The 23420-nt window shown below is 40.2% G+C and overlaps 2 protein-coding genes across 2 annotated transcripts; both read left to right on the top strand.

The window, feature by feature from the left end:
* The first annotated feature begins 1996 nt into the window (after positions 1 to 1996).
* Positions 1997 to 22346, top strand: LOC103301186 (zinc finger protein 699). The gene is made up of 6 exons (XM_054717453.1): positions 1997 to 2491; positions 6581 to 6662; positions 7629 to 7755; positions 11056 to 11166; positions 11575 to 11758; positions 22313 to 22346. The coding sequence occupies exons 2-6, from the start codon at positions 6615 to 6617 to the stop codon at positions 22323 to 22325; spliced, it is 483 nt and encodes a 160-aa protein (XP_054573428.1). The 5' UTR covers positions 1997 to 2491; positions 6581 to 6614; the 3' UTR covers positions 22326 to 22346.
* Positions 12185 to 13561, top strand: ZNF699 (zinc finger protein 699). Its single transcript, XM_054718094.1, has one exon. It carries the CDS (start codon positions 12185 to 12187, stop codon positions 13559 to 13561), a length of 1377 nt encoding a protein of 458 aa, XP_054574069.1.
* Positions 22347 to 23420: the final 1074 nt, after the last annotated feature.

Below are 23420 nucleotides of genomic sequence, written 5' to 3' on the forward strand. Positions count from 1 at the left end.
CGGAATTGAACCTGGGACCTTTCAGTCCAAATGCCGACGCTGTACCCACTGAGCCAAACCAGTTAGGGCCACAGTAAGTCTTGAGAATCCTCTAAGAGTCTAAGTTGTCTTGGTAAAAGGGGAGGAAATTTTGAATGGCTGTAATTCTCTGGTGTGAGAGACTTGCTTCCCAGGGTTGTCATTGACTGGTGAACCTGTAGTCTGATTGTATTGTAATTTATGCTCATAAACTTTATGTCATTATATAGCTAAAGTTTTCCAGAGATAAAGAGATTCCTGTTGAGAAGAGGTTAGATCAGCTGAACATAAAAGGAATTCATCTACATGTAGAATTAAGGTAGAAGAGGGAGGTTGGAAGTCTGGGAGATTATGTCACATTATTTATCTTTGAACTTCTATTAGTTTTCTTGTATTCTCTCTAATATATCCCTTGACAAAAGCAGGCTGAACTTGTTAAAAACTAACAAACAGAAATCCCAAGGAGGGTAGCTAAGCCCGTGGTCAGGAACCAGATAAGAAACTTAAAGACCACAGCTAAGAAACAGGTTTGCACTGGAAATATCCAAGATAGCGCCTGAAACCCCTTCCCAAGTGACCTCTTGACAAACTTTTCTTCATTAGCATACTGAAAATCACACCCAGCGGTGGAGATTTCACATTAAAATAAAACATGAAATGCATGGCTAGGCATGTTCCCAGAATGTTTGGGAACTGCGCATGCTCCCTGGGAAATCCCAGAACTGAGATCTCCTCCCTTGAAAATACCTACGTTCCCAATTCCCCAGAATCAGGCAGAAGGCATTTTTTAGAGCTTTAGCTCCTTCTCCGTTCCTTGGCCAAAGACTAAACATTCTGATCTGCTTTACCAAACACAGTTTTGTTCTATTGGTACGAGCTACACTGGGCAGAACTGCGATTTTGGGTCCCTGACCTGCAAGGGGTCGGTGACAATTATGGCTGAGAACCGGAAGGAAGCCCGAAGGGCCTTTAGTGAGCACCAGTAGCATCAGAGCGCAGGTGTATTGTTTTGGCATGTGAAAGTGGAAAGGTATTGGAAATACAGATGTAAAGGAATAGTAGAGGAGGTTGAACAGAGAGTCCGACTACTGTGAAGTGTGTTGATTTTAGAGGTAAAAAGCCAGAACAGCATCAGAGTTAGGGGCCACAAGAAATGTGGGCACACACTCCAGTTTACAGACCTTAAGTTTTTTACAAAACAATATCCACGGCCTTTTTTAAAAAAAGAGGACAGGAGTGTTGCAGAGGCTGGCACATTCTAATGAGAAGACTGACTGGGTGGAAGGGAGGTCTCATGGATCGGTATAGGCCCGTGGTTGGCAAACTGCGGCTCTTTGGCCCCTTGAGTGTGGCCCTTCCACAAAATACCACGGCCTGGGCGAGTCTATTTTGAAGAAGTGGCATTAGAAGAAGTTTAACCCTTTGCACTCGCTTGCTTTTTTCTCGATTTCTTTATTCTAATGCTAACCGTGTGGAGTCACACTCGACATCCGAGTGCAAAAGGTTAAGTTTAAAACATTTGGCTCTCAAAAGAAATTTCAATCGTTGTACTGTTGATATTTGGCTCTGTGGACTAATGAGTTTGCCGACCACTGGGCTATAGGCTTACGTTTTGTGTCCTATTCTCCAGTTCTGGAAAGCCTGGATTGGAGGCCCTACCTCGCCTCTAGCCCTGGGGTCTACCTCAGTCCCGCCCCTGGCCTGGCCCCACCGAAAGCCCCGCCTCTCTGAATATTCAACTAAGCCCGTCCCCCTGACCTGGTCCCGCCCCCCTGACCTGGTCCCGCCCCACCGACATCCAACCCCCATCTCCTGCGCTGATCCGGTCCCAGGACCCAACCGGGTCTCTTCTGGGAGGAAATTGGCAGCTCGCCACTCAAAGCTGGAAGCACCCCCGCCCCGCTCCCTACCCCTGCCAGTCCCTCCGCCTCTGGTACCCCCATTTCCCAGCTCCCGAGCCCCCGCCTCTTTTGCTGGGTGCAGCGCAAAATCCGGAAGCCCATGCTTGCTTTTGCGCGTGCGCGAGCGGCCGGCCTGGTCTCCCCGCACCCTCCAGGCGGCCGAGGTCAATTTTCACCCGGGTCCTCAGCCTCCGCGGCTTCGGTGCGGCCTCCCCCAGGTCCCCAGCGTCGGAAGCGGAGAGCTCGGCCCTGGGGAGGCCAGCGATCACAGGGTGGCTGCCGCCGGGACCCCGCGCCCGGGCCTCCCTCCCGTCGCCGCGCCGTTTCCTGAGCCGGGTCCGCCCCGCTCGCGGCTGGGTGCGCGTCCCTAACTCTCTGCACCGGGGACTCTGGGCTGCGTCCAGCAGGCGGAGTGAGAGCGAAGGAGATTGGAGAATCACCTTTAATTCTCCTCCCAAAGCGTCCTTTGCTCTCTTTCCAAAAAGGAAAAGCATCCCTGCCATTCGGGTCACGGGACGAGAGCCTCGCCTCGTTGTCTCTGCGCTGATCGGTGGATTTCGGCGGCGTGTTCGGTGAGCACGGCTGACATTTGCCTCAACTACGTCCCCAGCTCTTCCCTCCTAGAGCAAGAGATAGCATTAAACCTTACTTTTACCCGGCCGAGGGCATCCGTTTGCTACATTATATTTCATGTATGTGCTGCCGAAGCGAGCACAGCTACATTATATTCAGGTGCATAACAGTGAACTGATTATTAAATACCCTTATAATCCTCCGCGCCGAATGCAGCAATGCATTTTAATCATTTAGATTTTTTTTTGAATTTCACACACAAAAGTGTGATCAACTGTCAGTTTCAGCCTCCCCCCTCCCCCCACCTCCTTGTACCTTGTATTTCTTTTTTACTTTATTGTACTGCCAGGACCTTCATCCAGTTCAATGTAAAATAGCATGGAATTTGTATCCTTTCGTTGTGTCTGATCCCAGAGGGAATTATTCTACCCTTAAGTAGGATGTTTACTGTAGGTATTTGTGGATTTTTTTCCTAGTAAAACTCGTTCCCTTCTAGTTCTGGTGGGTTAAATTGTTATCACCAATGAACATTAATATAGATCAATCACTAGTTTGTGTCTAGTAAATCAAACTGTGTATGATCTTTTTCTGTTAATGTGGTGAATTTTATTAATTGATGATTCCATTTTCAACCACATTTTATTCTTAGGATGAAACGAACTTGGTTTGTGATTAATATATTTATTTTTCATTTCTTGACTATACTAATATGTTATTTGCACTGATGTGTAGGATATCTTTTTTTAAGTTATATTTTTCTGGTCTTGGAAATACTGGAGAAAATAGTCCCCCCTCCCCCACCCGTGGAATTTTGAATATTTTACTTATTTGGTGAGCCTGTTGGTAAAACTATTTGTAACTTTTACTTCTTACATGGGTATGTTTTAAATTGGAGATTTTTTTTCTTTAATGATTGAATATAATCAAGTTCTGTATTTATTTTAAATAATTGCTGGAAAATTGTATTTCTCTCTCTCAAAATTTATTCATTACCTGTACGTTTTCATATCTAATCCCTTAGTTTTTTTTTTTTTTTTGTTATAATCTCCCTGGTAACATCTGAAATTGTGACTTATTCCTAACTTCCTTTATCTGTGCCCTGTTGTTTTTAGAATTGCCATGGGTTTGTCGACTTCATTCATTTTCAAAGGACAGATTGCTACCTTTTCTGATTCTGTTTATTAGTTTTTTAAAGTATCATTAATTATGCCTCGTTTTCACTTTTCTTTCTAACCCTTTATGCTCTTCTTTTCCCAGCCTTATAAGTCAGTAGTTAGCCTGTTGATACTGATATTTTCTTCTCTGGGAATTGATGGTATTTATAAGTATACTAGAGGCCCGGTGCACGAAATTCGTGCATGGAGGGGGGGTTGTCCCTCAGCCCAGCCTGTACCCTCGCCAATATGGGACCCCTCAAGGGATGTCCGACTGCCTGGTGGGATCGGGCCTAAACCGGCAGTCGGACATCACTCTCACAATCCAGGACTGCTGGCTCCCAACTGCTTGCCTGCCTGCCTTCCTGATTGCCCCTAACCACTTCTGCCTGCCAGCCTGATCACCCCCTAACCACTCTGCTGCCAGCCTGTTTGCCCCCAACTTCCCTCCTCTGCTGGCCTGGTCACCCCTAACTGCCCTCTCCTGCAGGGTTGATCACCTCCAACTGCTCTCCCTTGCAGGCTTGGTCCCTCTCAACTACCCTCCCTTGCAGGCCGGGTGCCTCCCTACTGCCCTGTCCTGCTGGCCATCTTGTGGTGGCCATCTTGTGTCCACATGGGGGCAGGATCTTTGACCACATGGGGGCAGCGATATTGTGTGTTGCAGTGATGATCAATCTGCAGATTACTCTTCTATTAGATAGGATAGAGGCCTGGTACAGGGGTGGGGGCCAGCTGGTTTGCCCTGAAGGGCATCCCGGATCAGATGGGGGTTCCCTTGGGGTGTGGGGTGGCCTGAGCGAGGGGCCTGTAGTGGTTTGCAGGCCGGCCACACCCCCTGGCAACCCAAGCAGAGGCCCTGGTATCTGGAATTTATTTTCCTTCTACAATTGAAACTTTGTAGCCTGGAGCAGAGCCAAGCCTGGGGCTCCCTCCGAGGCCAGCAGCCATTTGTGTTGGGGTTATAATTGAAACTTTGTTGCCTTAAGCGGGTGGGCCCAGCCAGGGTGTGCGGAAAGCTTTGCTTCCCCTGTTGCCGGCAGCAACCCTGGCCTGCTCTCTCAAACTCCATTCTGCCGCCATTTGTTTGAATTTGTTTACCTTCTATAATTGAAACTTTGTAGCTTGAGTGGAGGCTTAGGCCTGGCCAGGGCAGGCGGAAAGCTTGGCTTCCTCTATTACTTAGGAAACCTTGCTCTCTGTGGCTGTAGCCATCTTGGTTTGGGTTAATTTGCCTACTCGCTCTGATTGGATGGCGGGCGTGGCTTGTGGGCGTGTCGGAGGTATGGTCAATTTGCATATTTGTCTATTATTAGATAGGATAAATATATATATACCACACCAGCTATGGATTTCCATTGTTTTCTGAAACAGTTATTTTAATTTTCTGCTTCTATCCTGCCATATAGTAGCCCTGACTCCCTAAGATAAGTATGTGTGCATCTCCTTATCCCTACAATGCACTGCATTTTTATATAGCATATACTACCACCACTTGATATTTTGTTAATTTACTGCCCTCCCTTAAAAAAATTATGAAGTCCATGTGCTTCAGTATTTTTCTCTTTTGTTCAGTGCTGCATCTCCTGTGACTGCATGTAATAGGATCAGGGGAAATATTACATAAATAAATATGCAGTGAAGGAGCAGGCAGTAGGGGCATTAAGAGAAGCATCCTTAGTCAAGAGAAGGAGCTCAAAGATAAAACCTTGGAACAGACTACTTCATTTGTCTGCTCTGCACAGTGTGTCCAACAGGGTTCAGGACAGACCCTGGTAATGTTAGGGAACAAGGGCCTCACTAACAACTAGGTTGTAAGGTATACGTTCAGAAATATGCTCATTGGCCATTTGGACTTGAGATAAATAGACCTGCACACACACCCTGAGAGAGCAGCTTTCTAATTGGGTAACATTGAGTGCGTGGTTAATTGACTCTAAGATTCCTCAGCTATAAATTAGTTGTAATAATATCTGATTTGCAGAGTTTCTATGAGATATAAATAATTTCTTTGCAAAGATGTGGGCATCTCTTTGCAAAGTCGTTCTCACATCATGGTTGCTCACATGGAAGATATTATTATAGTAAAATCTGTGGTGGACTATTCAGTTTTTATTGGCTCTAAAATACATACGTGACCCACTGCAGTGGAAGAAACAGTTGTGTTTTCATTATTTGAAATTTGTGAAATAGCACTGTAGATATTACTATCAGAGATGACGCACATTCCTCACTTCACTTAAGTATTATTTTCTGCTTCTGTACAGACAGCATTTAGCAGGAGGATTATAGCGTGGTAGTCTTCTCTGCTTCCTTGTGTGGAATTTAGTTAGTTGATTCTCTCATAAACCAGGTTTCAGGGATCCTGCATCCCATGGCGGGAAAAGTCCAGTGATCAGGGGCTGAGCAGTAATGCCTGTTAGCTTGCCGAGGGGTGCAGAAGTAAGGAATATTGGGAACGGAGCACCCAGAAGTCAGTGCTTTCTTGGATTTGAGACAGAGTGTATATTCTTAGGATATTCTTAAGGTTGAAGGTATTGCCTGGAACTTTTAATGCTTTTCATTATCATGGGCAAATTGATTTTAGTATTAGCTAAGTTTTTAGAGTTCAGTTAACTTACTTGTAAAATGGGACTATTAACCTTTTTTTTTTTTTTAAAAGAAAAAAAGGCCAACAAGAACCAGAGCATAGTTTCTAGCTCTGCACGAGGTAACATTGCTCCACTTTCTTACAAGATCAGCGTGTGCTTGCTTGGGTGAATGCATGTGCATGTGTGGGTACTGTGTGTGTGTGTGTGTGTGTGTGTGTGTGTGTGTGTGTGTGTGTGTGTTTTGGGTGGAATGGTAACTCATAATGTGCTGCAGCATCCAAGCTCATGAGTGTGCAAATTGTGGGGAGATCTAAATTGTGATGTCTTTTTTCTCCTGCCTCAGCCATAACTTCTCAATCGTCTGCCTTTCTTCATGAATGGACGAAGAAAGAAGAGCTGCTGAGTCACAGAAAAACATGACACAGGTAGGTAGGAGCTAATAATTCTCCAAAAGAATATTCCCATGTCACCAGTTCATCGGTCTGATTGTTTAGAGCAGGGATCAGCAACCTGTTTCTTTGTTGGGCCACATAGTATGTTAGGCTTTGAAGGCCTGAGTTTCTGTTGGAACTCAACTCGGTCACTGTAGTGTGATAGCAGCCATAGACATCATATAAACATGTTTGATTGTGTTCCAATAAAACTTTACTTACACAAACAGGTGGTAGGCTGGATTTAGCCCTGGCCTAGAGTCTAAGAAAATACGGCCAGCTGGGGGCCTGGGTTGAAAAGTTGTGCTGTCTGCAGGCTTCTCGGCCTCTCGGGTTTATGAAAATAAGGGAAAGCTCCCTTTCTCTCAGTGCATTTTTATTCATTAAAACCTCATCCAGATTTGACCCTTCGTTTCATGTTGTGCTGATTGCTATAGTGGGAGAGAAGGAAGCAGGTGAAATTGTTTCTCACTTAACATTGTTGGTAGGTTCTGCGACTTAAAGCAAAACAACGGATACGGAAACCAGTTTCACCAGAGATTGATATAGATGAGTTAAGTTCTCACAGCATCTCCTCATCATTATAACAAAATGAAGTCATTCGAGGACCTGCTGTATTTAATTTTTAGACCAGTTATCTCATTTTTGCTATATGCCCTGGACTGTTCTGGATCATTATAAGATTGGAATTGTTTACCATTGAACCATGGAGAGAGAAATTGAGTGTTTTAGAAGTTTCATTCCGTCTGGGAGACAGGATTTGATCAGTCAGGAAGGATGTGTGGGGAGAAAGATCTGATGGCTGAGTCCAGGGGTTGATGTTAGGAGACCATAAAATCTTTAGAACTTCCCATGACTGGATGCTCAGTCCCTTTCTCCTGTATTGTCAGCATCATCCATCCTCCTGAACACATTTGGGGAGTTGATACCTTTCTGATCAGAATATGTGGGATGTTTCAGGAGTCAGTGGTCTTTGAGGATGTTGCTGTGGACTTCAGCCAGGAGGAGTGGGCTTTGCTGGATCGTGCTCAGAGGAGCCTCTACAGAGAGGTGATGCTGGAGAACTTCCGGAACCTGGCCTCGCTCGGTAAGAATAGCAGCATTCCTTTATTTAGTTGTTTAGAAAACAAATCTGACAACTCCACCTTATTCCTTATGCTAGGATTTGGGCTGAAGAATTGGAATTCATTGGTGAATAAGATAGACATGGTCACTGACACCAAGGAACCTGTAGTCTAGGGGCTTCACCATGAAAATAAATATCTGTGTGCTGAACTGACTTTTTATTGTGGTTGAAAGTGTGGGCATACCTAACTGGTTTGGCTCAGTGGATAGAGCGTCGGTCTGTGGACTAAAGGGTCCTGGGTTCGATTCCAGTCAAAGGCACATGCCCAGTGGGGGGTGTGCAGGAGGCAACCAATCAATGATTCTCTCTCATCATTAATGTTTCTATCTCTTTCCCTCTCCCTTTCCCTCTGAAATCAATTATATATATATGTATGTATATATAGGGGGGCATCGATTTGAGGGGTCTCTTAGTGACCCAGGGAGGTTTATGGTTTGGGACCTTTTGAGAATTTGCTGCCATTAATGCCCTTTACTAAAAGACCACTGGCAACATACCTAACGTTAAACAAGAAGGGTTAATTATTCGGTGCTTCAAGGGAGAGCACATGACATAGGGAGCTGTGGGGTGTCATAGTAAGAGGGTATTAAAAAGTACATATTCTAGGATTTGAACTTTGGTTGAGTGATTGGGGGAGGGGTCTATGCAAGCAGGCTGTATTAGTTTACTGGGCCTTTTGTAACAAAATACTACAAACTGGATGACTAAAAACAAAAGAAACCTGTTCTTTCACATTTCTGAATCTGGAGGTCCAAAATCAAGGTGTCAGCTGGGCCTTGCCCCTTCGGAAAGCTCTTTGGAAAAAATCCTGCCCGTCTCTTCCTGGCTTTTGGTGGTGGCCAGAAATAAATCCTTGGTATTCTTGACTTGCAGATACATTGCTCTGATCTCAGCCCATCTTCTCTCTGTCTCTAAGTCTCTCCTTCTGTGTAAGGACACTAGTTATTGGATTTAGGGCCCACCCTACTCCAGTATAACTTCAGCTTAATGTGATTATATCTGCAATGACCCTATTTCCAAATAAGGAAGCATTCTGAGGTTCTGCACACGAATTTAAAAAAACTCCACCCACAAACATTTATTTATTTTTAGAGCAGTTTTAGGTTCACAGCAAAATTGAACAGAAGGTATAGCGATTTCCCATGTACCCCTTTACCCTTACACATGCACAGCCTTCCCTGCTACCAATATCCCCCATCAGAGTGGGTTATTGTTACAATTGATGAACCTGCATTGACATATCCTCGTCACCTGAGTCCATAGTTTACATCGGGCTTCACTCTTGGTGTTGTACCTTCTACGGTTTGGACAAATATATGATGACATACCCACTGTCATAATATCATACAGAGTAGTTTTACTGTCCTAAATCCTCTGTGCCCAGTCGATTCATCCCTCCTTCCCTTTTAACTCCTGGCAAGTATGGATGTTTTTACTATGTCCATAGTTTTCTCTTTTTGAGAATGTCATGTATTTGGAATTATACGTGTATGTAGCCTTTTCACATTGGCTTTTTTCAGTTAGTAACATGCATTTAAAGTTCTTTTATTTCTTGGCAGTTCATTTCTTCTTAGCACTGAATATAATATTCCGTTGTCTTGGTGTACCACCATCTATCTATCAATTCACCTACAGAAGGGCATCTTTACTGCTTCTAACTTTGGGCAATTATGAATAAAGCTTCTGTAAATGTGTGTGCAAATTTTGTTTGGACATGTTTTCAACTCATTTGGGTAAAGTCAAAAGAGCAGGATTGTCTGATCTATGGGAATGTTATGTTTAGTTTTTTTAAAAAAACACAGCCTGTCTTCCAAGGTGGCTGCACCATATTGCATTCCCACCAGCAATGAATGAGAATTCCTGATGTTCCACATCCTAACCAGCATTTGGTGTTGTCAGTGTTTCAGATTTTGGCCATTCTCATAGATATATGGTGGTATCTCATTGCTTTTTTTTTTTTTTTTTAACTATTTTTAAAAGAAGATATTTTTATTGATTTCAGAGAGTAAGGAAGAGGGAGAGAAAGAAATAGAAACATCAATGATGAGAGAGAATCATTGATCGGCTGCCTCCTTTACGCCCCCTACTGGAGACTGAGCCTGTAACCTGGGCATATGCTCTTATCAATTCTTCCTTTTGTAGACGATGCCTTTGGTGTTGTATCTAGCAAGTCATTGCCAAGCCCATTGCCATTCCCAAGTCATCTAGATTTTTCTCCTATTATCTTTTAAGAGTTTTATAGTTTTACATTTTAAATTTAGGTCTGTAATCAATTTCTGTGAAGAGTATAACGTTTGTGTCTGGATTCATTTTTTGAATGTTAATATCTAGTTCTAGTCTTTGTTAAAAAGACTATTTTTTTCTCCATTGTATTGCCTTTGCTCCTTTTTTAAAAAATCAGTTGACTATTTTTATGGGTCTATTTCTGAACTCTATTCTGTTTCATTAATCTATTTAGACATGGATTAAAAATAAAATTTTTTTTGGTTAATTTTCACATGAGGATATTTTTTTCATTGCTTTTTTTCAGAGAGTGGAAGGATGGAAGGAAGGAGGAGAGATAGAGCTAGAGATAGATAGATAGAGGGAGACAGAATGTAAGAGACACATTGACTGGTTGCCTCCCATATGGGGTGGGGAGTGAACCTGAAACCCAGGTACGTGCCCTTGACCAGGAATTGAACCCATGACCCTTTGGTGCGTGGGCTGATGCTTCAACTGCTGAACCACACCGGCCACGGCTGGATATGGATTTTGGGTGAACACTGTTTAACCCACTTGTATTGAACTCACTTGGGTAGATTGGATGCTAATAGAAAGTGGGGAAAAGTCTATAATTGGGTATTTTGTGGGTGGCATAGTGCCTGTCCTTAGACTAAATTTTTGCCTGTTCTTAGGCTAAATTTTGAAATGGTCTTATTTCATTTTACAATGGTATCAGAGTAACCTTGTCTAAGATTGGTATTCTGTGAGATTATTTGTGTTCAGCAGGAGAACAAAATGTCCTGGTTGTAAGTAGCAGACCAACTTCTAGTAATACTGAGGATTAGATATGAAAGTCAGATCAGTTCTAGACATCAGAGGCTATGTCACAACTCCTCCTCCCCTTAAAAATTCTTTGGACAAACATTTTGTTGCAGTAAAATTCACACTTGCCCCATCTTTATAGTATCAGAAGACCGAAGTTTTTCCTTGTCTCATGGATATGTGTATGGTTCCTCATTGTTTTCTTTCATGTGATATGCCTTTCTGCATTAATAGGGTATCCAGTACATACACCCTGTCTGATCTCCCAGTGGAAACAAGAGGAGGACCTGGAGATATCAAAGAGAGGGACTATCCATGGGGAGCACCAGGAAGGCAAGAATTCTTGTGAGAAATTGTCCTGGTGGAGGATATTACATTTGGAAACATAAAATAAAAGCAAAATGAAACTTTTGTCTGAGAGGCAGATTTTCCACAGACACCATTGATTACTGTTATGACATTTTATTAGTCCTCTCACACTTTGTTTGTTTTTGGAAAAGACTTTCTTCTTTGTAAGTTAGTATTTGTTCATGTACATTTTATCCAGTTCCTTTTTGTTTTATTCTCCTAATAATACTCTATTCATGTTACCATCAGTCTCAGTCTTCATGGAATTATTTTTTAGTCAGTTGCTTACCATATTGACCCTTGTGCTTATTACCAAAGTCTTGAAACAGCCATAGTATCAAAGTCTTGAAATAGCCATAGTGCCAAAAGCCCTTTGCTCATAGGTACCTTTACCTTTTGTTTCAGGTTTGGAGACTCAACTTAAAAGTAATGAATCAGTCACTTCGCAAGACATTTATGGAGAAAAAGCATCCAATCAACAGAGAATAGAAAGATTCAAAAAGGATGATTCCTGGTCATCCATTTTGTACAAAAACTGGGAATACCATTACATTGATTATAAAAACAAAAACCCCAAGAGACATTTGAGGTGAGTGCCATTCATATAAAAGAAAGTGGTACCTCAGAAGAGAATCTTAAAAAGTCATGAAATTTAAAAAGCATGTACATAAAACTTGGTCAAAAATTGTGATTTCATAAAGAATTTTCATAAGATATTACCCCCCCCCAAATGAGACAGATCTTCAATGTTTGACAGTTGTAAGCAATTATGAGTAAAATCCGATTAATAAAAATTCAGTGATAAATATTGGCTATTGTAGAGCCCTTTGTGAGAACTTTCAGCTTATAACTTGACAGGGCAAAAACATACATAGTTACTGAAAATGGTAAAAATGTATTTATTACTAATAATGTGCTTTTTATTTTTGAAAGAAGTAATGTGGTGGAGGACATCTATGAACATAATGAAGAAAATCAGTGTGGACAAACCTTCAACCAAATTTCAAATCTTAATATGCCCAAAAGAACTACTGAGATAAAATCCTATGAATGTCATGAATGTAAAAAGGTCTTCACGGATCATTTATCCCTTAAGAATCACATGGGCTCTCACACTGGAAGCAAACCCTATCAGTGTAAGGAATGTGGGAAAGCTTTCCATTTTCTCGCTTGTTTCAAGAAGCATATGAAAACTCCAACAGAAGAGAAACCCTATGAATGTAAGGAGTGTACCAAAGCCTTCGGCTGTTCTTCATTCTTTAGGGCACATATGAAGATTCACATGGGAAAGACAAACTATGAATGTGAGGAATGTGGAAAACACTTTAGCTGTTCTTCATCCCTCACAGAACACAAAAGAATCCATAGTGGAGATAAGCCTTATGAATGTAAGGAATGTGGGAAGGCCTTTAGTTGCTCCTCCTCACTCTCCAAACACAAACGAATTCATAGTGGAGATAAGCCATATGAATGTAAGCAATGTGGGAAAGCCTTTAGTTCTTCCTCTCATCTTATAATACATATAAGAATTCATACTGGAGAGAAGCCTTACGAATGTAAAGAGTGTGGAAAGGCCTTCAGTGAGTCCTCAAAACTCACTGTACACGTCAGAACACATACAGGAGAGAAACCCTATAAATGTAAGGAATGTGGGAAGGCCTACAATTGTCCCTCCTCCTTAAGTATCCATATGAGAAAACATACTGGAGAGAAACCCTATGAATGTCTGGAATGTGGAAAAGCCTTCTATCTTCTAACTTCCCTTAATACACATGTGAAAAATCAAAGTAGAGAGAAACCGTATGAATGTAAGGAATGTGGAAAAGCCTTTAGTTGTCCCTCATCCTTTAGAGCACACGTGAGAGATCACATTGGAAAGATACAATACGAATGTAAGGAATGTGGGAAGGCCTTTAGTCGTTCCTCATCCCTCACTGAACACTTGAGAACTCACAGTGGAGAGAAGCCTTATGAATGTAAGGAATGTGGGAAAGCCTTTATTAGTTCCTCCCACCTTACAGTACATGTAAGAACTCACACTGGAGAGAAACCTTATGAATGTAAGAAATGTGGAAAAGCCTTTATTTATCCTTCAGCTCTTAGGATTCATATGAGAACGCACACTGGGGAGAAACCCTATGAATGTAAGGAATGTGGGAAAACCTTTCGTCATTCTTCATACCTAACTGTACATGCCAGAATGCACACTGGAGAGAAACCGTTTGAGTGTCTGGAATGTGGGAAAGCCTTCAGTTGTCCCTCATCCTTTCGAAGACATGTAAGAAGCCACACTGGAGAGAAACCATATGAATGTAAAGAATGTGGGAAAGCCTTTGTCTGCCCTGCCTACTTTCGAAGACATGTAAAAACTCACACTAGAGAAAACATATAAATGTAAGCAGTATGGGAATGTCTGCAAAGCTTTTCAAATCTTAGGCAACATATGAGATTTCACATTGTGGAGACATCCTCTGACTAAGAAAGGAAATTGTTGCTCATCTTTATGAAGACTTGAGAATTTACAACTGAGTGAAACCCTTTGTAAACCATGTGGTAATGCCTTCATGAATATCACATTTTATTGGTCAAAATTCATAAGAAATAAGTCTATAAGAAAATTCATACTAGAATCAAAGATCAGTGTCTTACCCTTAAAGTTGAATGTTGGCTCACTGATTTCTGGTTTTAATTTAAAACTTTTTTAAATTTATTTATTGATTTTAGAGAGTGGAAGGAACAGAGAAATATTGATTTGAGAGAGAGAGAGAGAGAGAGAGAGAGAGAGATCAATTAGTTCTATTTATTTATGTATCCATTAGTTGATTCTTGTAGGTACCCTGACTGGGGATTGAACCCACAACCTTGAGGTATCAGGATAGTGTTCTAACCAGCTGAGCTGCCTGGCCAGGGTTCTGGTTTTAATTTTCTGATATGAATATTTAGGGTGATAAATTTCCCTTCAATACCTTTTAGCTCTAATATGTTTTATTCTGAGTTGCTTTTTATTTTGGTTCAGATGTAAATATTATTTCCATTACTAAGTCTTAAAGTGCATTTTTTCACATGCAGACAACAGTGGTCCTTTTTTTAAAAATTAGTTTCTGACAAACTCTCATTGTTCTCTAATAAGTGTGCAGTGATTATGGGATGGACTCTTGTATTTGTAATTTCTTTTATAACTTTCTTTTGTAATTGGTAATTTCATTATGATCTAGTACAACATGTACTGGAAATTGCCTACTCAATATTTCCCCCCTTTTTACTAAAAAACTACTGTTTGTGAAGTTATCAGTTTTTACTACTCAAAGGTTTTTCTGTCTAATAAGTAATTTCAGCAGAAATTAAGTGTGAAGGTCTTGAAAGAAGTGTCTCATCTGATATGTAGTTTTTGTATTTTGTTCTTTGTCCTTGCTCATGGCTGGGAATTGGACCCAATGTTTTCAGAGTAAAAAGATCTTGTGAGAAGAAAGTTTGAAGCAAAGCTGGTTGGGCTGGCTTCTGTGTGTTAATTTGGCATGGCTGGGACTTCATTTCCCAGAATCACTTCCTTATGTAGTTCCAGGTTAGAGTTGTCAAACTAGTTTGTTTGATAATTAGAAGGCAGAGGATAGAATCTCTTATTTTTAGTTTAGTGACACCATGAGACAGGGAGACAGATGCATAGGTGCCTGTGGGCTCTAGTTTCCAGTCATTTTCCTAATTATTGGTCGTACCAACCAATATTGGTTCAAATGGAATAGTGAGTGCTTAAGTTACCTAACAAGCAGCAGTTCCACGAACATCTCTGTAAGTTTCTCCATCATGGCCGTATATAGCTTCTTAGTTTTGAGGGCAAGTTGTCGCATTGTCATTTTGCTGATTTATTACCATCCTCTGGCACACCAACTGATTCTATAGAGTTGGCCCCAGTTTGGAGCAGCACTGTTATCTCTGTAGTCCAGTCCCATTATGTCACTCTGCCCAAAGGGAACGATACACCTATGTAAGTTCATTGTGATCTCAAAACAAGAAGACACAGTTTTGACTTTTATTACAATTTATTAGGATTGCTTGTTCTTGATCTTTATATATATGTTAAAATACAACATGTACAGTTATATGTTTGGCTTTTCTCAACATAATGTTTCTTTGCCTTCTAATTGTTTTTTTTTGGCAGACTTACACTTATTTCTCTTGGTAAATGCTTTGTACGTGAAAATAAGATTAGTAAATCAAAGGGTAGACTTCATGTTTAGTTTGGTAGGTATTTCGCTTTTTCAAATATGTTTATTCCACCTTTAATTATAAAATCAATGCATGAAAATTCTAATTGTTCCAAATATCTGGCCAGCACTTTCTAATTTTAGTCATTGAGTGGAAGTTGTGGTAATATATTTTTTTTCTTTTAAAAATTGTTGACAATATTACAGATGTCCTAATCCCCACTGCCTGCCCCCATTTACCCACTTCCATCCAGCCTCCACCCCTCCCTCTGGCCATCACCACACTGTTGTCTGTGTCCATGAGTTATGCACGTATGTTCTCTCATCCAGTCCCCCCTACCTGTTCCCTCTGACAGCTGTCAGTTTGTTCCATGTATCCACACCTCTGGTTCTGTCTTGTTCATCAGTTTATTTTGTTCATTAGATTCCACATATAAGTGAGTTCGTATGGTATTTGTCTTTCTCTCTGGCTTATTTCACTTAGCATAATAATCTCCAGGTCCATCCATGCTATTGCAAAAGGTTAGAGTTTTCTCTTTTTTACAGCTACATAGTATTCCATTGTGTAAATGTAACAGCTTTTTTTAAAAAAAATTTTTTTAAAAATTGATTTTTAGAGAGAGGAAGGGAGAGTGAAAACGAGAAAGAAGCATTAATGTGAGAGAGAAACATTGATCAACTGCCTCCTGCACATGTCTCCCCCCACATCTCTCCCTTCACCATCAATGATGGTGCCCACAACCTGGGCATGTGTCCTGAGCAGGAATTGAACTGGCAAACCTTTGGTGCATGAGTTGATGTCCAATCAACTGAGCCAAATTGGTCAGGGATACCACAGTTTTTTTTATCCACTCCCGATGGGCACTGTCCAGATCTTGGCTATTGTAAGTAACACGGCTGTGAACATAGTGGTGCATACATCCTTTCTGCTTGGTGTTTTGAGATTCTTAAGATATATTCCCAGAAGTGGGATCACTGGGTCAACAGGCTGTTCTGTTTGTTATTTTTTGAGGAAACTCTATACTGTTTTCCACAGTGGCTGTACCAGTCTGCAGTCCCACCAGCAGTGTATCAGGTTTTCCTTTTCTCCACATCCTCACCAAAACTAGTTGTTTGTTGATTTATTGATGGCAGCCATTCTGGCTGGTGTGAGGTAATACCTCATTATAGTTTTAATTTGCTTCTCTCTGAGGATTAAGGACTAGGAGCATTTTTTTTCATATGTGTATTGGTCATCTGTATGTCCTCTGGAGAAGTGTCCATTCAGGTTCTTTGTCCAATTTTTAATCAGGTTGTTTGTCTTCTTAGTGTTGAGTTGTATAAGTTCTTTATAGATATTGGAAATTAACCCTTTATCAGATGTATTGTTGGCAAATATGTTCTACCATACAGTGGGTCTCCTTTTTGTTTTGTTGATAGTTTCTTTTGCTGTGCTGAAGCTTTTTAATTGGATGTAGTCCCATTTGCTTATATGTTCCTTTGTTTCTCTTGGCCTAGGAGATGTATAGGAGAAAATACTGCTATCGGAGATGTCTGAGATTTTACTGCCTATGTTCTTTTAGGATTTTTATGATTTTGCGACTGTTAAGTTTTCTATCCACTTTGAATTTATTCTTGTATATGGTATAAGTTGGTAGTCTAGTTTTCTTTTTTCTTTTTTGCATACCTGTCCAATTTTTCCATCACCATTTATAGAAGCGACTGTTTTTACTCCATTGTATGTTCTTGCCTCCCTTGTCAAATATGAATTAACCATAGAGATGTGGGTTGATTTCTGGGCTCTGTCCTGTTCCATTGGTCTGTATGCCTGTTCTTGTGCCAGTACCAGGCTGTTTTGATGACAGTGACCTTGTAGTATAGTTTAATATCTGGTGTTATGATCCCTCCAGCTTTATTTCTTAAGAATGCTGGTGCTATTTGGGGCCTATTTTGGTTCCATGTAAATTTTTGAAATATTTGTTCTAGGTCAGTGAAATATGCATTGGTATTTTAATAGAAATTGCGTCGAATCTACAGATTGCTTTGGTAGTATGGACATTTTAATGATGTTAATTCTTCCAGTCCATGTACAGGTGGTTTTTTTCACCTTGGTTAAGTTTATTTCTGGGTACCTTATGTTTTTGTTGCAATATAAAATGGGATTGTTTTCTTAGTTTCTCATTCTGATAGTTCATTATCTATAATAATAAAAGGACGTCATTCTGGATGTCCTTCTGGATGAAGCTGGGGCTGGAGTGAAGCCCGGGTCCTGGGTGCCTGCCGGCGGCTGAAGGGAAACTGCCTGGGTCCCAGGTGCCACAGGGAAGCCGGTGCCAGCAGCCGGGGGAAGGAAGGGCTACTCTTGCACGAATTTTCATGCATCTGGCCTCTAGTTGTATAAAAAGGCTACTAAACCCTGGCCAGGTGGCCCAGTTGGTTGGAGCATCATCCCATACACCAAAAGGTATGTGTTCAATTCCTGGTCAGGGCACATGCCTAGCTTGTGGGTCCAATCCCCCTTTTGGGCACATATGGTAGGCAACTGATCAATGTTTCTCTCATATCGATATTTCTCTTTCTTCCCTTCCTCTCTCTCTAAAATCAATAAATTATTGGGTGAAGATTAAAATAAAATAAAAATGGTACCAATTTCTGAATATTAATTTTGTATCCTCCTACATTCCTGCATTCATTTATTAGATCTGGTAGTTTTTGGTGGAATCTTTAAGGTTTTCTATGTACACTATCATGTCATCTGCGAATAATGACAGTTTTACTTCCTCCTTTCCAATTTGGCTGTCTTCTTGTCTGATTGTGGTGTCTAGGACTTCCAATACTATGTTGAATAAGAGTGGTAAAAGCAGACATCCCTGTCTTGTTCCTGATCTTAAGGGGAATGCTTTTAGATTTTGCCCATTGAGTATGATGGCTGTAGATTTTTCATATTGTGGCCTTTACTATGTTGAAGTATGGTTCCTCTGATGCCCCTTTGCTGAGGATTTTTATCATAAATGGGTGCTGGTTTTTTGTTTTGGTTGTAATTTGTATTTACTTGACATGTAATGATATTGAATACTTTTTTATGTGCTTGTTGGCTCTTTAGATATCTTTAATGAGAATATCTGTTGAAGCATTTACCCATTTTTTTTTATTTGAAGGGTTTCTTTCTGGTTACTTGTCCTTTATTGTATGTGTGTCTATCTCTATAGTTACATACATATACATGCCATATATTATATATATGTTATAATATGTATATTATATATACATATATTGCAGGAAACTTTTTGTAGTCTCTGGCTTGTGTCTTCACTCTTTTCATATTTGTTTGCTATAAAGGGAATCTATTGGTTTTATTACTGGAAAGTCCTTGGGTATTATTGGTTTCAGGCATGGCTAGGTCTTGGGGCTAAAAAAAATTATCTGGATGAATTCTGTTTCAGTATCTTGCTGTACATCTTCCTGTATTCACTATTTTTCTTGGCAGGCTATGTCTCTTCATAGTCGGCCCCAGAAGATTCAAGCCACTTTCTTTCCAGGTTGGATTCTCAGGGAGAAGAGAGTGATGGTCATTTGGGACAATTTCAATATGATTACTACAATTGAATCTTATTGGCTCACTTGCCCACTGTTATCCAATGGAATGTAAAACTCCAATTTGTTTAGACTGGCTCCTACACTCATCCAGAAACCAGAGTAGAGTCTATACTTGCCTTCTCTAATCATCATTTGTTTCTTTATTAGTTTTAGAATCTCCTTATCAATTTTAAAATAAAATTGGGACCAGGCTTGGAATTGAATTGATTTTATAGAATAACCTGAATGAATTTATGGAATAACCGGAATGATATTGACAGCTTTATATTAAGTCTCCAAAATGATAAATGTAATATAATTGTCCATTTACCTGGGTCATCTTTAAATTCTTTTAACTGTGTTTTGTAGTTTTAATTGAAGAGGTATTGAATACATTTATTTAATTTATTTCTAGGTATGTAGTATGTTTTGCTTTGTAAATAGTTTTATTTATTTTCTTTTTGGTTTTTCAGGCTAGCACATAGAATTGCAATTTATTTTTGTACATTGATCTTTTATCCTGTGACATTTATAAAGTTAAATATTTATTCAAATATTTATGGCTTATTTTAGATTTTCTGTGTATACAATCCTGTCAATAACAATAAAAAATTCTAAACTACCTTTTATTTTTCTTGCCTCATTGCTTTATAGTGATGAATAGATATGATGAAAACAAACATCTTTGCCTTGTTTCTGATTTTAGGGGACAGTGTTCCATATTTCACCATTAAGCATAAAAACAGCTCTTGAATTTTTCATAGTTAATGGCATCTTTGGCAAGCACTATCTTTTTAACCATCCATATCATATGGGCTCTCCATGTTATGGAAGGAATGTTAAAAGGAAGGAGAAAATCCAGTCAATAAAATATGAGAGACCAAGATTGCTTGTATCTTTGAGTGAAAACATATGGCACATTGTTATTATTATATACACCAGAGGGCCGGTGCACGAAATTCATGCACTTGGGGGTGGGGGGTCGGAGGGTTGTCCCTCCACCCAGCCTGCACCCTCTCCAATCTAGGATCCCTCAGGGGATGTCCGACTGCCAGTTTAGACCCAATAAACAGGCAGTCGGATTTTCCTCTCACAATCCAGGACTGCTGGCTCCCAACTGCTCACCTGCCTGCCTGCCTGGTTGCCCCTAACCACTTCTGCCTGCCAGCCTGATCACCCCCTAAACACTCCCCTGCCAGCCTGATGTACGCCTAACTGCTCCCCTGCCGGCTCGATCACCCCAACTGCCCTCCCCTGCTGGCCTGGCCGCCCACAAATGCCCTCCCTTGCTGGCCCAGACACCCCCAACTGCCCTCCCCTGCAGGCCTGGTTGCCCCCAACTGCCCCTCCCTGCCGGCCTGGTCGCCCCTAACTGCCCTCCCCTGCTGGCCCGGTCCCCCCCAACTTCCCTCCCCTGCTGGACTGGTTCTCCCCAACTGCCCTCCCCTGCCGGCCATCTTGTGGCAGCCATCTTTGACCACATGGGGGTGGCCATCTTGTGTGAGGATGTGAGGGTCAATTTGCATATTACCTCTTTATTATATAGGATATTGATTGATAGCTACGGTTTATTGAGTGATTACTATGTCAGACACTATTTGAAGCACTTTATAGCTATAATGCATTACTCTTCACAAATAAACATTGAGATAAATGCTGTCATTATCTACATTTTACAGATAGAGAAAAAGAGACAGAGAAACAGCTTGCCCAAAGTCACATAGCTTTTAAGTAGCTAAATCTGTGTGGCTTCAGAATTCACATTTTACCAACCACATATTATTATTAAATAGAGTAATTTGTGGAGAGTATCTGTTGCACAGCAATAAATGCTGACATTTTTTAGCTTCAATATTAACTCAAAGTACAACTTCTGAACAGTAATTTGTAATAGTTAACATTTAAAAAAATTTACCATGTGCCGCATACTCATGGATCCTTTTTTCTTAACACAAAGACTTAAACTTTAGCCCTGGCTGGTATAGTTCAATTGGTTGGAGCATCATCCCACACACTGAAAGGTCACGAGTTTGATTCCCCATCATGTCACATGCCTGTGTTGTGGGTTCAGTCCCCAATTGGGGCATATGTGAGAGGCAATCAATCGATGTTTCTCTTTTTTCTCCCTTTCTCTAAAATCAATAAGTATATCCTTGGGTAAGGATTTAAAAAAATTAACTGCAAAATTTAGTGTTATAAATTGACTGCTTAGGATTTCCAGATGAATGTCCTCCTTCAGTAATCCTCTCATTTTGTCTTCCCCTCCCCTGTTTTGATTTTTTTTTGTGTCAAAAAATGAAACAAAATTCTCCCTCCCCCAAACGTTCAAGTGTACAGTACAATGTCAATCATGTACACATTGTTAGTACACATTGTTAGGAACAGATCCCCAGACTTCCTCTTCCCCATCCTTCATGACTGAAACTATACTCAGCCAACAACAACTCCCCACCACCCCTTCCTCTCAGCCTCTGGTAACCATCATTCTACTTTCTATTTCTATGAGTTTAATTACTTTAGATGCCTCATGTAAATGGAATCATACAGTATTTGTCTTTTTTGTGACTTATTTTACTTAGCATAATTTTATGAAGATTCATTCATATATATGACAGCATTTCCTGTTTTAAAGCTCAATAATATTCCATTCTTGTATGCACTACATTTTTTTTATCCATTGATCTGTGAATGGATACTTAGGTTGCTTCCACCTTTTGGCTATTGTGAATAATGCCACAATAAACATGAGAGTGCAAATATCTCTTCTCTTCTCTGAGCCTCAGATTTTTAATAGCAAATTTGGATCTTCACTTACCTTCCAAATAGGACTCCCAGATTTATCAGGAAAAAAACAACAAAACATGCCCAAATTGGAATTTCAGAAAACAATGTATTTGAGACATACTTGTACCAAACAATTCTTCGTTGTTTATCAGAAATTCATTTTTCAATGGGCATTTTGTATTGTATCTGGCAACTCTACTTCTAAGGTCACTATGAAGATTAGACAATGTTATAAAATCTACCAGTCATATGGCAAGTTTACATCAAATGTATCTATTTTTATTCTATATGTTTGCATTAAAATAAGAATCCCAGAAATTAAAAATTAATTTGATATTGCTATCTTTATGATCTTGGACAAGTTTAAGCCGTGATCCTGAGCACTTCACCTAACTTCTAAGTTTATTACAAAGTTGATCTTTGGGTGCAGACTAGGGTGCCACCTTGTTTTTATAAATAAAATTGTATTGGAACACAGCCTTGCTCATTCATGTATGTGTTGTTGATGGCTACTTTTGTGTTATGATTACAGAGTTGAGTAGTTATAAAAAAGACCATATGGCCCACAAAGCCTAAAATATTTACTACCTGCTTCTTTACAGGAAAATTTGCTGACCCTTTCTTGATGTTATTGGAGTAATTGTTCACTTTATGGGGTTTTGCTGAGGAGAAACAAATGTATGTAAAGTGCTTAGGACAGTGGCACATAGTAGAGGATCAATGAGTGGAAGTTGTGGTTATCATATTAAGAGGCCAAAGGAAAAAAAAATACACAAAATTTCTGGAGATGTTAAAATGGCATTTGGTAAATTATAACCCATTCCAGATTAGAAATATTAACAGAACAAGAATATAAAGAACAAAATATGTACAATAAACTAGAACTAGTATGAGGTTTAATGCAGGAAACTTGGAATCATGTTCATCATAGTGAATAAAGTTACAAGTTCATTCTATCACTATTATATTTCTACTAGTAGAAGAGGTAACCTCTGTATTAGGACAGAAACTTAAAAAAGGAAAGAGACCACAATAATGAGTAATTTCAGATAATATGATTGTACTCATGGAAAACAACTAGAACCACTCTTAGAATAAAGAAGAGTTCTAGAAAAAGAAGAAATGATTAAAAAGCATAAGGATAGTTTAAGGGACTTTGGGAAAATGCATCATCGGGATACAAGAGGTAGAAGAAACTGATTGGGATAGAGATATGTGTGAAGAAATAATGACAGGAAACTTCCCTATCCTGATGAAGGAAAAAGTCACACAAATTCAGGAAGCACAGAGGGTCCCAATCAAGATAAATCCATAATTAAAATGGCAAAGGTTAAAGACAAAGAGAATCTTTTTTTTTTAAATTTTTTTATTGATTAAGGTGTCACATATTTGTCCTCATCCCCCCATTCCCATCCCACCCCTCTCCCCACGCATGCCCCAACCCCCTGTTGAACTTAACCGTTGGATAGGCTCATATGCATGCACACAAGTCCTTTGGTTGAACTCTCCCCCTCTCTCCACCCTCCCCTATCCTCCCTCTGAGGCCCGATAGTCCGATCGATGCCTCCTTGCTTCTGGTTCTGTTCTTGTTCCTCAGTCTATGTTGTTTATCATTTCCCCTAGATGAGCGAGATCATATGTCACTAGATATATACTTATGAGAACTGAATGTGAGACGAGCAATAATAGTTATGTTGACAGGCAGATGGA

This window comes from Eptesicus fuscus, chromosome 6 (genome assembly GCF_027574615.1).
Source record: "Eptesicus fuscus isolate TK198812 chromosome 6, DD_ASM_mEF_20220401, whole genome shotgun sequence".
Lineage (NCBI taxonomy): Eukaryota > Metazoa > Chordata > Mammalia > Chiroptera > Vespertilionidae > Eptesicus > Eptesicus fuscus.